We start from the raw sequence: 18,276 nt of genomic DNA on the forward strand, positions 1-18,276 counted from the left end.
ACATTATGACCCATTTAGAGGTCTTTTGGTCTGAAACTGTCCTATTGTGAATCTGTAATTTTTTACTATCCAGGAGCATTTTTGATTTGTGCCTTTAAATCACTAAGTGCTTAAAAATCTAAGCTGTGACATTCCTAGGTCATAACAGCCACTGTGGGCTTGTTCCACCCAGTCCAACATGGCAGAGCCACTTGTGTCTCCGAGCCATGGAGCAGCGCACTATTCTGGATGTTGGCTCCTCCTCTCTCCAATTTCAAAATGGTGGGCATACCATTTCTGCTAGCTCTGGGGCCACCAGGTAGGAGCTGTACTCAACACTTTAACTCTGAGACTGAGTGTGCAGCACAGAAACTCTTTTCATCCAAGTTACAGCCAAATCTGACAAGCAGAGCACTGCACAGCCTAGAAACATCTCTCTGTATGGCAGCAGAAATCCACTATGCTCTCCCGCCTGCTAAGCCTGATCCTGCTGTCTGCCCAGGTGCAGGCAAGAAGTGCTGAGCCATTGGCATGGTCTTAGAGTACTTTCTTTCAGATCCTGAGCAGGAACACAAACACCCAGTCCCATAAAAGCCATTGAAATGCTTTAAAGCCAGAGTTCATGCTGGTGGCACATCCCAGGAAGCTGCGTTTTAAAACCACAGCTTTTTTCCTGTGCTTAGTCAGGGAAATTTCTCTACAGCACACTCTAGCAAACAGCAAAAAGCTGTGTTAAACTCTGTTTTTTTCTGTGTTTAATATTAAGCTCTCTCAGGTTTTACATGGAGTTTGTTACCACGTTGGGCACCAATCTGTAGAAGGAGGGGCAGGCTGCATTCCTGCTGCCTGGCTCCCAGTCGTCTGGCTGGCTTATGCCTAGAAATAATTACACAGAAACTGAATTCTTTTAAACACTGCTTGGCCCATTAGTTTCAGCCTCTTCTTGGCTAATTCTCACATCGTGCTTTAACCCATATTTAGTAATCTGTGTAACACCACAAGGTTATGTCTTACTGAAGAAGATCTTAACCTGCGTCCATCTCAGAGAGGAGAGCTATGGCAACTGTCTCACTGCCTTTTTCCTTTCAGCATTCTGTTCTGCCTACTCCACCAACCTATGTTCTGACCTATCAGGCCAAGCAGTTTCTTTACTAATTAACCAATGAAAGCAACACTTAGACAGATGACCCACCTACATCACGTATATGGCTTCATTAGTTTTCCTTAGCATGAAAGGATATTCTGTAGGTCGTTTCTTGTGTTGTTTATTCTAAAGACAGAAACACTTGGATGATGCTGCCAAAATCTGCTGCTTATTGGGCTTGAATTTTCCCCTTGTTCCAATTCACTTGCACCAGTTTTCTATTTCCCATGGTTTCCTTCACTTCTTGAGCTTATCTTTAAATCCTTTCCACAATTTCAAATTTACCTGCATGGGACCTTGTCGTGAGCACATAACTCTCTTAATTCCATTTAACATCTGTCTTTCCTTTAAACCTTTTATCTCCTTAAGCAATGGACTTAGCACCATTATTCTTCCTGATTTTCTTTTCTCCTCAAGCCATACATGTTATAATTTTCTACATGCATTTTCCTTCTCTTCGTTATAAATCTACATAAGAGTGATTGATAGTGACCATAGGAAGAATCAGTACTAGGCTCTCCTGAAACGTCCTCTGCCTATACCAATAATGCCAAACTTTTCAAGTTACTTTCAGGCAGATTTTTTGGACAAGGGCAAAATCAGCCACTTTGCTTGCCAAAATACCACTACAACAGTCTCTATACCACTTACTAATATTCTTCTCCTCTGAAATCTCCTGAATCATAATCTATGCTGCTCTCACCACCACTGTCTTCTATGCTTCAACTCATATGGCTCATTAAGTACTACTTAAGCAATCATTACTTCCCTAATCAAAAGTTCCAGCATCCACATTCTGTCAACAAGCAGCATGATGAGGCTTTTCACAGCAATACTCTATTCCTGATATCAACTGCTGTCTTAAACAGAATTCTATTATGGTGAAGAGACACCATGACCTTGGAACCTCTTATAAAAGAAAACATTCAACTTGGGCTTGCTTACAGTTTTGGAGGTTTAGTGAATATTCACAGCAGTGAGAATGTTGACACACAGGCAACCATGATAGCTGAAAGTTATAGATCCAAGTCCTGAAAGCAGCAAGAAGAGAAAGCTCTTGGGCCTACCTTGAGTTTTTGAAACCTCAAAGTCCACCCTCAGTGACACTCTTAGTACACAAGACAACATCCCCTGTTCCTTTCAAATAGTGCCAATTGCTGGGACTAAACCTTCAAGTACATGAACCTATAGGGAGGCATTCTTATTCAAGCCACCACCTTCCACTCACTGGGCACCACAGGCTTGTAGCCACATCATTAACCAAAGATTAGCTTCTTGTTGTTTTTTTTTATTTTGTCTTTCAACAGAGCATAAAATTTTACTTTCAGTGGAGTTGCATGGTGCTAATCAGTTTTCTGTTACTGTGACTAAATCTCTGTAAAATTCAACTTAAAGGAGAAAGACTTGATGTTGCTGAGAGTATCTGAGAATTCAGTCCATGATCAGCTCATTCCCTTACCATGGTTCTGTGATAAAGCATATCACCTCAGTGCAAATGTGGGACAGAGTAAGATAATCACCACATTGTAAACAAAATACATAGACCAACAAATAGACAAAAAGCAGAATATACCATCTAGAGGCTTGCTTCAGTATAATCTGCTTCATCCAAATAGGCAATGCCTCCTAAGGTTTATGTTGTCACCCAGAAGGAGCACCAAAATGGATACTAAGTCCCTAACATGTCCCTAATGGATACTAAGTCCCTAACATGAAAGTTTAAATACAAATTGAAATACTGACCAATCAATACATTATTTCATTTGGTTACTATATAAACATTATAATCATGCCCAGAAAATCTAGGATTTTTTCCTATTGTAGCTTTTAAGAGATTTGAGCTTTATGTTCTACATTTAAGTTGTGTTTCCATTTATACTTTGTTTTACAAATATTTAAAATTTTTGATAATTTTATACAGCATGATTTGATCATATTTATCTATTTCCACCAACTCTTAACAGACCCACCTCTGTTTCCTATTGACTAAACTCTGCATCTTTCTTTTTATTTTTCCAAACCCATCAAGTGCATTTTTGGGTTTGTGATCATTCACAGGAGCATAGTCAACTTACAAAGTACCACGCATTGAGGAAAACTAGCTTTTAGTCTCTCGGCAGGTTTCAGATATCAATAATTTTTCGGTTAGGAATGGGACTCCGTGTCTAACTCTGGCACGGATTTTGTTAGACCTGGGTTTGTGTAAATCTTGTGCATTGACTCACAACTCCCAATTATTGCTAGTTCACATATTCCTCTTCCTTAATGTGTCTAGAAAATACTGTTTCTTTTCAGTTATCTGCCACCTCTGAATCTTAAAATCTTTCTGCCTCATCTCCTGCAAGGATATTTAAATCTACTAAATTGTAGATATGATAATGATGTTCCAAACAGGGCTGGAGACTGCAGTTTCTTATTCTCTGAGCCATGACAAGTTGTGAGTCTCTGTTAACTGCAACCTGCTACAAAAAGAAACTTCTCTAATGAGGTTTGATAGATTCACTGATCCATGGGTGTAGTCATTAGGCGTCAGACTAATGCTATGCAGATTTAGCAGACAGTAAGACATGGTTCTCCTATAGGGCCTATGACATGTGTAGGCACAGGTCCACTTAATGGTACCAGGTTTGGGTATCATCTTTAAAAGTTTGTAAATCTGTTGAGAAAGTGATCCATTACTCCTATTATATTCAGGTCACTATTCCCACAGAAGGTATGTGTTTCCAGGTTGGTCATTAATGTACCTTATAGAGTTTTCTAATGGGTAAGATTGATGAACATTTTTTGTGATAAACAAAAAGGCATTGACTGAATGTGTGAGCAACAGATGAAGTTCTGAGTAAATGTGTGTTATTGACATAACATAGCATGTCAAAGACTCCAATCATTCGGAACAATAACTCAGGCTTCTGCTTCTGAGGCTCTGATGGAAATGATAAATCCTTCCTCTGCTCTGAGTGTGAATGTTGACAGTGTAAACAAAAACTATCTACCTCAGTGCCCTGCTCCTGGATGACTGCACTTGAGCCTGGAGAGGGAGTACCAAAATGGGTGTCCCAGAACCTTGGCAGCCAAAATGGTGATAAGGAGTGCCTTGTGAGGCCCTGTCTATTATGATTCAAGAGACCTAGGAACTAACTGTTTGAGGAGTACTCTGCTGGGGAGAGTGGGGCAAGTTCAAGGGCATTTGAGTCCATTGTTATGAGGGCAGGGAGACAACTGTCAGCACATGAATAGAGAAGAGACCTCAGAAGGGAGAGTTAGGGTAGGTATCCACCCAGTGGAGGCGTTTGGGCTGGTAAGTGGTGATTAAGGAGGAAGGGCCTGCCATAAAGGAGCTTGAAAGGGCTTAAACCATAGGAGAATGTGGAATACCAGGAGACAGATAAGGGCAATGGGAAGAAGGGCAGGCCCAGATAACCTAAGTTCAATGGAAAGCTTGATTTTAGTTATTTTTTGATAAGTCCATTGGCCCTCTCCACCTTTCCCAAGGATTATGAGTGGTGAGAAATGTGGAGCTTCCAGGAGATGTTGAGAGCTTCTGACACGAGCTCCATGACACTGGAAGTAAAGGCTGGCCCGTTGTTTGTTTGGATGATCTGTTGAATGCCAAACCAAGGAATGATGTGGTCCAGCAATACCTGAGCCACCACATACGCTATTTCCCTGGAGTCAGATGTTGGTAAGGCTGGACTTCCATGGCACAGTATAGAGGATGAGTCCACATGGGGGCATTGTGGTTTCCAGTGTCTAGGCTGCAGGCAGATAGGGCATGGCCTTGGAGACAGCTGAGGCTCTGGACAATATCTGGCCAAATGACTATTATGGCTGCATTTGTAGCAGGCTACTAGCGAAGCTGACTTAGGCTAAACTCTGGCGAGAACTCTAGCCTTGTTCATGGTCTACTTTCCTTGTCCCCCATCCTGGTGGCCTCCAAGCAACTGCTAAGACCTGGGCATGGAGCATAGCTGCCTATTGCAGCCTTGTCTGCCAGGAAGACTCAGCTGCATTTTTTCAGGTATTAATAACTTTAAAGGTCATTTTCACCAATTTTTGTATGGGAGTTTGGGGAACTTCCTCAGCCTTTTTAAATTTCTTTCTAATATCTGATGCTGACAGAGAAATGAAATGGGTAGTCAGAACTGTAGGTCCCACTGGGAGGCTGGGTCTAGTCAAGTGTATTGAACCGTGGGCCTTTTTATTGTTTTAAAACATGGCCAGATTTTCATCAGCTTGCTGTGTGATCTCTCAGTGTTTGTCGAAGTTAACAACTTTTTATGAGACCATCTTCTTGCCCTGAAGGAGGCAGCAGACCATGATGTCCTGCTTCTGCCAGCCATTCTGGACTGGTTGATAATCCCAGTACAGTTCTGTAGCTGGCACAGACAAGTCCCCCACAGGTACTGTAATGTCCACTAGGTGAGTCTGGTCTGTGTACTCGCTAGCTGCTGCCTGAACCCACTTTGCTCTTCGAGAGAGAGTAGAGGCCTGGATGACATAGAGATCATGCCAAGTTAAATTGATAGTGAAACTCTTGATATAAACAGAAGGATCAGCAGAGAAGGAACCCAACTGCTTTTCTAATTGTGAGAGGTCCTAAAGAGAGAAGGGAATGTGGACTCTAACAATTTCATCAGCTCCTGCTACCTTTCAGAGAGGGCAGAGAAGGGCAGAAGGTTGGTAAGACCTGGTATGAGAAGAGACAAGGAAGGATTGGGAGGGGTTAGGTCAGTGTGTAGAAGGGGTCCAAGAGGTGTGTTGTCACACAGAAGGGTACGGAGAGGCAGTAGAAGTGAGGGGAGCGGAGCAAGGAGAGTAAGGAGAAGGAAGTTGGCCTTCAACTTTCTCATTGGCTATGGAGGAAGTGGGAAGGAGTGGATAGGAGGAATGTGAAGAATATTGCCCCATAGGAGGTAGTTGGGTAGTCAGGGTTTGAGGGAGTGCAGGAAGGGCCATTGTCTCTGTCAGCATGATCATGGCAGAACATTCAGGGTCTCACTTCCCAGTTAGTTGCACCTCCCATCTTCTTGTCCCATTTATTCTCAACACAGTTTTTCTAAATTTATTTATTGCTAGTTATGTGCACCCATGTTTTTCCAGCATGTGTGTTTGTGCACAGCATGCATGCCTGGTGGTTGTGGAGGCCAGAAGGTACATGGTTCTCTAAAACTGTCATTACAGATAAATGTATGCTGCCATGTGGTTACTAGGAGCCAAGTACAGGTCTTCTGCTAGAACAAGCACTCTTAACCTCTGAGCCATCTCTCTAGGTCATTCACACAGTCTGCTTCTGCTTTATCATCATATAAGCTATATATTTACTTATAAAGGATCTCATTTATTTATGTAACATGAAAACTACATTAAAGGAATCAAATGTTGCATTTTCATAGTCTGGTATATTATAGTTAATATGATAATTTCTTTCTTCATCCATTTTCCAGCAAACAATTTAATTATTTTGACAGAATAAACCGTAAAGTATATATATTCTATATGTTTGCTTTTGTTAATTTATTTATTCATTTTACAACCCAGCTATAGTTTCCCTTCCCTCTTCTCCTCCCATTCCCTCCGCCCTCCCTCTTCTCTTTCCAGGTGCACTCCACTCCTCCATTTCTGTTTGGGAAAGGGCAAGTCTCCAATAGATATCAACAAAATATCACATATCAAGGTTTCCCATGTATTAAGATGACCCAGTGTGAGAAGTAGGGTCCCAATGCCAGTAAAACAGTTTTATTCCATATTTTTATTATTCATTCATTCATTTATTTTGAATGAAATAGTTTTTTAGTAATTTCTTTCTTTTCTAGTTCATTATTAGTACTTGGAAAGTTGGTGATACTTTCACATTTATATTGTATACTAATAGTGTGATGAAAGTATTTGTCAATTATAACAGTTTTATGGTGCAGGCTTTAGAGTATCTAATATGTAGGATCACATCATCCTCAGATGATGATACTAGGATTTTTTTTTCCTTCCTTATTTGTTCACCTTTATTTATTTCTGATGCCTAGTTAATCTACCTAGGACCTTAAGGACTGTATGATTAAGAGGTCAGAAAATGGACTTCCTTGTCTCAATCCTGATTTTAAAGTAAGTACTACTAGTTTGTCCTCATTGATATAGTGTTAGATATATGTTTGTCAGAGGTGCCCTGTAATATGTTGAGTTATGCTCCAACCTTTCAAACCTAACTTGTGTAAAACTTTGTTATTCTATCTTGTCATTCATTCACTCATTTGGTTTCCCACTGAATATTTTATATTAAAATCAAGGTTTATTTTGGGGTTAATTCCATTAAACCTCTCAAAGTCCAGAAAGATTCACTATGGCAGGCAAAACCTGAATGATTGGATCTGAGGGTGAACATAATAAATCAACTCCTGTATGTTACCACTGCATGTTTTGTATTCCTTTGTGTGAAGAAGCAGCAAAAAGAAGAACAAGGGGTGTCTCCACGAGGTTTCTAGTTTTTACTTAGTTGGCAAATTCCACAGACAAAGACAATGATAATATGCATATCAAGGTCATAAAAAGGGCAAGTAGAAGCTGACAAAGAAGCACTCTGGAACAGGTGACAGCACCTAGGAAAGAGCCATCATCCAAGGGGAAATATCTGATATTGCAAACCATTATATAAAGTTACTAAAAATCCCTGAACCTGGACTTCACCTACACCCAGACCTGTCTGTCTGATGAGGGCAGGACATGCTGACTTCCTGCTCAGTGCCTATCTTCTATAAAAATTTCTATATGGTTTGTTAGCAAGTAATTTTGTGTAATTGAATCTATGTAAATTTGACTGTTAGAATGAAGAGTGAATGTTAGGGCTTTAAGGTCTCAGGATGTGGGAAAATGAAAAGGACATTGCATTGCCCCTGCAGGAGAAGTTACACTGCTCAGTGTTTTGGAAATGAATCCCATTTTGAAGGGAGAAACACCATGATTTCACAAGATTTAACAGAATTGACAGCGATTTATCCAAAAGTCAAGTCTTCTCACAGGGTCTGCAAAACGGGGTGCCCCATAAGTTGTACACTTGTGGGCCCTCCTTTATTAATCTGTGAGCAGTACATTTACCGTACAATACTGTGGCTTCTGATATATTAATTAATTTGTTTTTACAACCTGTACATAGTTTCCTCTCCCGCCTTCTTCTCTCAGTCTCTCCTGGATCTGTCCTCTCTCCATAATCCACTCCTTCTCAATTTCTCTTCAGAAAACAGCAGGCCCCACAGAAATTTCAGCCAGACATGGCATATGAAATTGCATCAAGTCTATGTACCACCCCTCCTATTATGGCTGGATGAGGCAATCCAGTGGAGAAAAGGATCACAAAAGGAAGCAACAGAGTCAGAGACAGCCCCTGCTTCTTCTGTTAGGGTCCCACAGGAAAACCAAGCTACCAACTCAAGCATATGCGCAAAGGGCCTAGGTCAGTCCCTGTGGGCTCTGTTTGGTGGTTCAGTCTCTGTTAGCTATAAGCCCAGATTGGTTGATTCTGTGGGTTTTCTTGTCCCAATCAAGTTTTTAATAAATTATTAGTCATTTCCATTCTACTATTTTAATTTTTACTCTCCTTTTCTCATTAAAATCTTCTTTCATATCCTGCATTGAGACCTTTCTTTCAATTATCTTCTTCTATTTTTCAAAATTCAGTCAGAATATTTATGTCATCTTTAATTTCATTGCACATTTTTATAATTATTTCTTAAACTATTTATCTCAGTTTTTATCCAATAAACTCTCATTGCATTAATCCAGACTGATCATTTTTTAGTATGTCTATAGAAATAGAAACTTTTGTTGTTGTTATTGTTGTTATCTGAAATTTTTATGCTTCCTGTTTTTCTAGAAGCACTAGAATCTGCATTTCTGAAACTGTTATTTGCATTTTAAAAATATCCATATATTTTAGTTGAAGTATTTAGAATGTTCAAGCTTGACTATATTGTAGAGTTGGTGTCTTATTTCTATTCCTAGGAATCAAACTATCTCAAACATGAGGTTTCCATATTCAAGATAAAATTTTGATCTACAGCAGACTCTGGGAGTGAAGTACTCATGACATAAACAGCCAGAATTGATCTATAAGCCAAGTAAGAAAAAAAAACAAATTTTAAAACTCACCCTTCAATTCCAGTAACTTCTGCAGAATATAGAAACAAGATAGTATTCGCTGTATATTCCATATTTAATGAAGGAACTTGTAAAATTGTGGCTCCTATAAAAGGAAAAGATTCTCATTATACTTCAAAACAGTTATTCTAGCTGAAGAGATGAGGAAAATGTAGATGCTATGTGAAGTAGGAGGGAGACTTGAAGCCACAGAGACAGCATCGAATTAACTCAAAGAAACCCCACTGGAATAGTCCACCGACTGAGCCTACCTTTTTGACATCTGGTGAAATAATGGTTATGTACAACACCTTATACTAGATTAAATTGCATTTTGGGGTGCAATAAACAGAATGGTATGATATTTATATTTTTTGCTTTTAAAAGTTGGAAGCATGTGATTCTCTTTGTGATTTTTGCAGAGAAACAATTCAGAAATTGTCTTTAGTCTCAGAAGAGTCTTTTGAACTTGGATTTTTAAAGTGTTGAGAATTAAAGATGATGAGACCATTTGAAATTAGATGAAATACATTTTGCATTATACATTTATGGGACTGAAAGTCTAAAGCAGTGGTTTGAATGAAAATCATACCCATAGGCTCGTATTTGAATGTTTGTTCCACAGCGGTGGAAATTCTTGAGAAGAATTGACAATTGTGGACTTGTTGGAGAAGGTTTGTCACTAGGTATGAGCTTGGAGGTTTCAAAAGACCCCAGCCGTTTCCATTCCCTATCCCTCTCTCTTTATTGTGGTTTTGTCTTAAGACATGAGCTCTCATCAACTGTTCCAGAACCATGCCTTCCTGACTACTATCATCCTCCTGGCCATGATAGTGATAAACTCTAACCATGTGACATCACAAGCCCCAAATTAGACATATTTTCTAAGTTGCCTTGATTATGGTGTTTTATCACATCAATAGAAATATTCTAAAACAATATCCTAGGGCAAGAGGAAGTGTTAGAAGCTAGTGGCAAGCATAAAACAGAAATTCATTTATAATGATTAGAGACCAACACAGTATTACATAATTTGATTTGTATTTAGGAAAATATAAATTGAAAAAGTCAGCATAGTTTCTATAGAAACAAATACAGAAATCTTAATGAGAATAAGGAAATTACTTTTTTGTCAAATAAAATATTGGTTGTCACGTAAATATGTTTTCAAATTTAACCATTAGTGGTTCTGGCTTGAGTCAATGTAGAAGGAAATAAATACTTGAAGCCGGTCTATTGGATTGAACCTCTTAATGGAAGCTAGACATATAAATTATTTACAGTAACCAGAAAATGACAGGACAAAAGTTTTAAGTAAACATAAATTATGCAATTACAAGAAAGCATGAGAAGCCTTCAAGACCAGCCTTCTAAAAACACTTAAATTTGGGTCATATGAGTCAGATGTCTTACATTTGGACACAGACTGAATAAGTATCTGTTCTCCACAGAGCCATGGCAACAACAAAGCGTGTTCAGTCAAGAAGCAGAAGGCAGCTAGATCTCCAGGAGATGCTGACAGAAGTGGGGTTGTCTGTTGACTCCTGGTTGCATAAGCTTCGGGAAGACCTGGGTGTGACCTGTGCCATGGACTTACTATATTTAGAAGAAAAAGACCTCCAGAAGCTGAAGTCCCAGACACAGCACACATGGGAAGAAAAGGCTCTGGAGAAGCTGCTTGATATCTCACAGCCAAACAGTGTTGCAGAGTTCCAGGAGACTTCAGGGGAGATGATAGAGAGCAGACAGCAGCAGGCAGAACAGGCACTGCAGGAACTGAGTGCCTTGCAGTCAGAAGGGAAACACAGAGAAGACGAAGAAGTTAAGAAAAAAGAAGCAGAGCTGAGACAAGCAATAGAGATCCCTGAAGAGTGCTGGCCAAGACCGGAAGTACCCCTAAAAGATGTCACTGAAGCAGTGGAAAGACATCTCAACCATATGGAGCAAAAACTTTCCTACAGTGAAAACCTCCCAGACAGGGATCTAGTAAAATGGGCATCTGGAGGGCTAGCTCTGCAGGGAATTTATAAGACAAGCAAGAGAAAGGACCAATTAGCAAAGAGAGAAGAGCTACTCAGGGTCCCCAAGGAATTCTTTCTTTTTGCACCTGAGCAAGGAAAAATGATGGACACAAAAGAATTCATGTCTTCTCAAGCAGAATCTCTGTTCACCGAAACAGTGGAGAAGCTGGGATTTAGAACAATGATATCAGCCAAGGGTGAACACTTGGGATTTAGTCAAGAATGTAGTAAAGATCAAAGCAAACAATCTGAATCTGAGGACACACAGCAATCAAATTCAGAGCACTCTTATTTCTCTTTAGTTAAGTACAGGTACATGCCACTAGCCTCCTTCCACTTTCGAAGTGATCAGCTCCAGCTCTCTGAGGCTGCGCTCAAGGAACTGAAAATTATTGAGGAACAACTGGAACATACTGATGGACCAGACAGATTCCTACTACTGAGAAACAGTACTGAAAACTTTTTCAACAGATTTGGCTCTCATGCTAATCAAGGTCCTCTGCATCTTGGGGGAATTTACTGCTGGAAGGCCATTTCAGAGGGTTTCCAAAGTGATCAGCTAGATTTTGTGAAGCAGTGGACAGCAGAGGCTTTAGGTTGTTACATAACAGAGAACTCCAGTGGCTTTGAAGGTCAATTTGAGGCGAGCATGAAAATGTCAGACTCACATAATGTAAGATCATGCCAGAATACACCTAATCACCAGCTCCAATTAAACGTCCAACTATCTGTGTCCAAGATAGGTGGACCATCAGAAGCAAATGAAATTTTCCAGTGGACAGCTGGTCTACTTGCCAACAACAAAACATGGTCTGTTATTGATAAGGGAATTAGGCTGGTGCCTGTTTGGAGCATCATCCTCAGAAGTCACAAAAGTGATTTTAAGGACCCTTTTCAGGTGGCTGAATGCCTAAAAGAAAACTATGCTGTGCTGTCTGGCCTTCCTACTCAGATTCAGGATGAAGAATTTTTCAGTATAATCCAAGAAACTAGACTTTTACAAAAGAATATTAAATTCCATGCAGGTTATGATGGTGATGAGAAACTTAGGAAAGTGATAGATGTTTGTGTGTACAAATTGACAAACTTTCTGAAGGCCCCATCTAGCATGGAGTGGATACACCAGTTAGAATCAGAGGGAGAACAAGAAAAAATCACCTCGTTTTCTGAATTTCTTCAGACATTAAAGGAAATACAAAAAAACCTAGAAGGGAGTATGAAAAAGAAATCTCCACAAACAGTGGAAGAAGCTCAAAGAAAAGCCACATGTAAAGTCACCACAGCGTTTGGTACCTTCTTGAACTACCTTAGAGAAACAGAGCAACCTGACCTACAGTTGCTACTAATCTCTATTGCAGCTGGGTCAGGCAGTGTGCTGGAAAGCCATGTTTTCCAGGCTTTCCTGGGATGTGCTGAGTTAAACTTCCTCCTGGATGAAATACAAACTGCCCTACACGTGTATCAGGAGCTCAAAACTATCTACCCAGATGGGGCACAGGCATTCCTAGTGCTGAAAACTCTGACAAGCACAGTTGGAAACACAGCCATTTCTCTAGAAGAAAAAACAGAATGCTTAGCATTAACAAGGCAGCATATAAAACAGCTATTTTCTCTGAAAGTTTCAAATGTTCTTACAAAATCTGGAACAAATCCTGATTCCAAGAATCAGGAGACTGACATGAGATTACACACTGACGGGAATTATAAACACATCTCTCCTCTGAGGATAGATGAGGTGAAAGAGCAATTGCAGTGGCTCAATCATGAAAACAAAGAGACTTGTAACAAGCAACATGATGAAAACAGCAAAGAGGAAATGACAGACACAGGACCTTTCTTAGGCTTACTACAACGTTTAGGCCTAGAACATCACTACCCAAAAATGATGAGCAAAGCTGACTTCCATCTGATCTGCAAGACTTCTGTACACAACTCCCAACCAGCATCTGAACAGGAACTTCCCTTCTATTTCCTACAAAAGCTACTGATGCTAGACTGTGGGTTCAGACATCTGATTCTCAAAAAGGCTGAAAATGATGAACCTGATAATTTAGTAGGTCCCTGTTATGAGGAAATTGATACTTTTGATCCATTCGAAGACTTATCTGATGACAGAGATGAACCTACTGATCCTCTAGACACAGAGTCCCAGCCACGCATTCACCCAATGGACATCCAGATGGCCATTTTTCACTGTGCAGATGATCTTGCCAGGCAATACATTTTGTCCAAACTTTCCATTTGTCAGTTTGCACTCCCCCTTGTGGTGCCAAATCCCAACACTTCTCAGATGGAATTCTCTCTCTGGTCTCTCAGACAAATCAGGAGAAGTTGGCAAGAGTCAAGTAAATCAGCACAGGACAAGAGCTACAGTCACAGGAATCAGCAGATGTGCTGTGTCTCTACCCCCATAGTGTCCTTCATTAGAGTTGGAAATGGCTTCTCTGCTTCCAAATCTCAGACCATGAACTCTCTTCTCCATAAACGTAAACACGATGTGTTTTTTCACAGGCACTGCAGAGGAAGTACCAAATATTGTCTCCTGATGGAAGGAGTGGTGGAGATCTCCTGGTTCTGTCCTGGGGGGCAAGGTGAGGACACATTTGATAAGTGTGTGGCCTTCACCAATCTTCATGGAGATGCCAAGGACCATAGGCAACAACTCAGCTTCCTGAAGGATATCTCGTCTGTCATTGTGGTCCTCATGTCATCTTCTGATGGCAATAAAGAAAACCAGGATATTGTCAGACACTTGAGTCAGTCTTCAATACCTCTATTGTGTTTGTTGGATGATAAAAAAAATGTCTCAGTCAATAATTCTGGTAGAAGAGTAAGAATTGGCATCAGGGATAGAAATGAGGCAGAATTAACAGAAGAACTCACAAATGCCATAAAACATTTATTAAAACACTCTAATACTGCTTTGAGCTTAGAAGATTGTTCACAGATGGCTCAAAAACAAGGATTCCTGGTTGATGAGGACCAGAAAGACTGCAAGAAAGCTAAAGAAAAGGCTGAGATTATAATGGCCCTACTAGCAAAACAGACATTATCAAAGATAAAAGAAAACTTACTACCACTTCAGGGAAATCTCTGGCACATTTGGTGTAAGAAGGACAAAGAACTTTATCATCTGACAGAAAAAGGAAATCGGAGTATTGAACAACATAAAAGTGATATTGAGGGAGAGAAACAAAAAATCCGCCTTCAACAATTAGAAAAAGCCTTTCCTCTCAATGATGTAATGTGCTCTTTCCTTAAAACTCTTCAAGAAAATGCAGAAACTCCTTCCAAAGAGTATATCTTGACCTGGTTGAGTCTGCTTTTATATAACTTAACTAAAGAACATTTAGAAAAATTACAGGAGAAACAAAGGTTTTTGTGGTCGTTGGAACAGACAGAAGGACATAGAAAGTGTGAAAGCAACTTCTTGATTGACCAGCAGAAGCAGATAGAAGCCATCACCATGGAGATTTATGACTGTACATTTGGCATTGAGCACCTACTCCGAGAAGTTGCCCAGATCTATGAAGCTCTGGAAGACACTTCCTCCCTTAGAGATTGCCTTTTTCTCCACCTCCCCCAGATTGCTGCAGACCTGATGATAGCTGGTCTTCCCATTGAGCTGATGGATGGGGATGCTTCATATGTGCCTCTAAAGTGGGTGGCAGCTGTTTTTGACAAGCTCTCAGAGACACTTGGAGACAAAAGGTTGTTTGTTCTCTCTATCCTTGGACTGCAGAGCTCAGGGAAGTCCACCCTACTAAATACACTTTTTGGGCTGCAGTTCACAGCCAGTGCAGGCAGGTGCACCAAGGGTGCATACATGCAGCTCCTGAAGGTAGAAGAGACATTCACAGAGGAACTTGGCATTGATTTTGTGCTCGTTGTAGACACAGAAGGACTTCGGGCTCCAGAACTCAAAAACAAATCCCAGAACTGGGACAATGAGATGGCAACATTTGTTACTGGTCTTGGAAACCTGACTCTCATCAATATTTTTGGGGAGAATCCAGCAGAGATGCAGGATGTTCTACAAATAGTTGTCCAGGCTTTTCTCAGAATGAAACAAGTGAAAATCTCTCCAAGTTGCATTTTTGTCCATCAGAATGTGGGAGAAGTTACAGCTAAAGACCAAACTGTGGAAGGACGAAGGAGACTGGAGCAGAGACTGGATGAAATGACAGCATTAGCTGCTGAGGTGGAAGAGTGCTCAGACATAACTCGCTTCAGTGATGTAATAAAATTTAATGTTAAGAATCATGTCTACTACTTTGCTCACCTCTGGGATGGCAACCCCCCAATGGCCTCTCCCAATCCTTATTATAGCTACAATGTCCAGGAATTGAAGAGTGTGATTCTTCAGACTGCCCAGCAGGAATCCAGGAGAAGGATCATGAAAATCTCAAATGTAAAATTCCGAGTTCAAGATTTGTGGAAAGCCCTGGTCAGTGAGAATTTCATTTTCAATTTCAGAAACACCAAGGAAGTCATAGCCATGAGCAAACTGGAAACTATATATAATCACTGGACCTGGGAGTTGAGGAGCCATGTGCTGGAATTACAAAACCAGTTGAACAATCAGATTCAGAATTCAAAAATAAAGACAATCACAACCAATACACTAGAGGATCCACTTCACAGAAAATATGAAACCATCAAGAAAGAATTTGACAAGTATTTTGAAGAAGACCCAGATAGTGAAACATTGGTCCAATGGAAAGCATATTTTGAACAGAAGCTGCAAATGCTTAATGAATTACTTATTTCAGACACCAGAAAGAAAGGCAACGAGCTTCTCAGTCTTAAACAAAGCCAAGAAAGACTAGATAACCAAGTGTCACGATATGAAAATGAACTGTTAGAGAGGAGCCGAGAGTTGGCTTTAAGTGTGAAGGGTAAAGAATTCAGTGATGAAGAGTTACATGAGAAATTTGATCAACTTTGGACAAATTGGATCTCCAATGTGACTCCAAATGTTCCTCTTGTGACCGATCCTAACATTGATTTGGATTCTGAAAATATCCTTTTGGAGCATTTCAAGAAAGAGAAAAATATTATAGAAAAACTAAAAAGGGACTCTGGAGATACGTTTGAAATCAACTATGACAAACATGTCCAAATGAAAAAACAACATGGTTCAATACCCATGAATTTAGAAACATTTCATAAAGAATCCATTAAAAATGTTACTCATAATATTGACTTAAGAGTTAATGAAACAATTAAAAACATTTCGAAGCAACAATGTGGTTACAGTCAGAATGATTTTCATGAAATCTTGAGGATAATAGAAAATGAAATGAAATCTGTGCCCCCTGAGGAAGAATACACGTTTACCAGAGACTATGCAATCGACTTATCTTTGTGCTTATTCCAAAAAGCATCAAAGATTTTCAAGGAAATGCATGAGGCATTCAAGATTGCAAATGATCCTGTGAACTATATGAAGAGAAAGAAAGATGATTTCTTTATGAGTTTTAAGATGCGCTGCCAAGGTACAGCCTCCATCACATCCTTTGTTGACTTCCTTTGGCGTAAGCTCACTCCTGCTGTTTCTTCTACCATATGGGGGGAAATGGTTCGTAAAGTAACTAGGGACATGAAATCCACCTGCCCTGCATTCAATGGAAACAGGGCTAACCTGGAGAAACATATTCTCATTTCTCTGGCAGAAGAAGAAAATTTTGAGAAGTATTGGAATTACATTTATCATCCAGAACCATTTTTTAGGGAATACATTAGAGACCACATTATAAGGTACTGCTCAGAAAAAGAAGGTGAAAAAATAAAGACTTTTTTCAAAACAAGTTTAGAAGACATCAAAAATGCCATCCTCTCTGCCGTTCAAAATGCTACAGAAGTAACTAAAGATGAAAGCAGCTCTGCTTCTCGCTGGTTGGATTTGTTCTGTGATCATCTAGGGAGCAACCTGATCTTTCCAAGAAGAGACCTGATAAGCATAGAGCACCTGGAGATAAATGATACTGAGTTTCTCAAAGAAGCCATGAGTGCAGCTTTGGATCCTGCACTGAGGAAAGTCGAAGAGGACTGCTCAAGTAAGCCCATCGATGAAGTGGTTCCTGACATTGAGAAAATTCTCTCTGAACAGCTCTATGGCTGCTGGAAACAGTGTCCTTTCTGTAAAGCAGTTTGTACCAACACCATTCCTGAACATGAAGGAGACCACAGTGTGTCACTCCACCGTCCTCAGGCTGTACGTGGAGCTAAATGGATAAACACAGAGGACTTTGTCATTGAATTCTGTACTAGTTTAGTAGCAAGTGATTATCCTTTTTTTGTAAATGATGATAAATTTTCATACAAAAAATATAGAGATGCAGGAGATAACTATGCCAGGTGGAGCATCACTCCAGACTCATCTCCCCAGTCATACTGGAAATGGTTTGTCTGTCGCTTTAAAACAGAGCTAGAAAACAACCATGGCAAAAAGTTTAATGTAAAAGGAAAAATACCAGATTCGTGGTTCAATATCACAAAGCAAGAAGTACTTGATGACTTAAAACGTCACAATTAGAATACTAGCAGTTCCACAGAAATTTCAAATTATCCAAGGGATCATAATATTAATTTAAAATGTACATTCAAGATTCTACCTTATAAATGAGAAAAGTAACCATTAATAAGTTACTATTTCCATATTAGAAGATTTTCTACTAAGAAGATTTTTGCACTTTGTTTATTATTCCTGCCTGAAATATAATGTACTATGTATATGAATATATGAATAGACCAATATCCTATCAATAGTCTACTTCATACTTTATATTCTTAATGTTTCTTTAAACATATAGTGTACTCATGGGAAGTTATCTTATTAGACAAATATTCTAGCCTTTCAGGCTGCCATAGATCTCTAGACACAGTGATGGGAAATTAAGTCATAATATTTGTCTGAGGAAAAGCCTTTAAGTGGATTTTCCCCTCTCTCAAATTATAAGAAACCTTGCTGACTTTAATGTAACAATCTTTCTTGAGAATTGAGGA

General features: G+C 39.7%; 1 protein-coding gene across 1 annotated transcript; it reads left to right on the forward strand.

Annotated features, from left to right (window-relative positions):
- The first annotated feature begins 10,702 nt into the window (after nucleotides 1–10,702).
- Nucleotides 10,703–17,806, forward strand: LOC101998129 (interferon-induced very large GTPase 1-like). The gene has a single exon (XM_005372036.1). The coding sequence runs from the start codon at nucleotides 10,703–10,705 to the stop codon at nucleotides 17,804–17,806; it is 7,104 nt and encodes a 2,367-aa protein (XP_005372093.1).
- Nucleotides 17,807–18,276: the final 470 nt, after the last annotated feature.

The sequence above is a fragment of the Microtus ochrogaster genome, unplaced genomic scaffold (genome assembly GCF_000317375.1).
Source record: "Microtus ochrogaster isolate Prairie Vole_2 unplaced genomic scaffold, MicOch1.0 UNK162, whole genome shotgun sequence".
NCBI classification, from domain to species: Eukaryota; Metazoa; Chordata; class Mammalia; order Rodentia; family Cricetidae; genus Microtus; species Microtus ochrogaster.

What these genes read in the sequence shown, in the direction of transcription:
- LOC101998129 (XM_005372036.1), top strand. Translation starts at nt 10,703, where the DNA reads ATGGCAACAACAAAGCGTGTTCAGTCAAGAAGCAGAAGGCAGCTAGAT.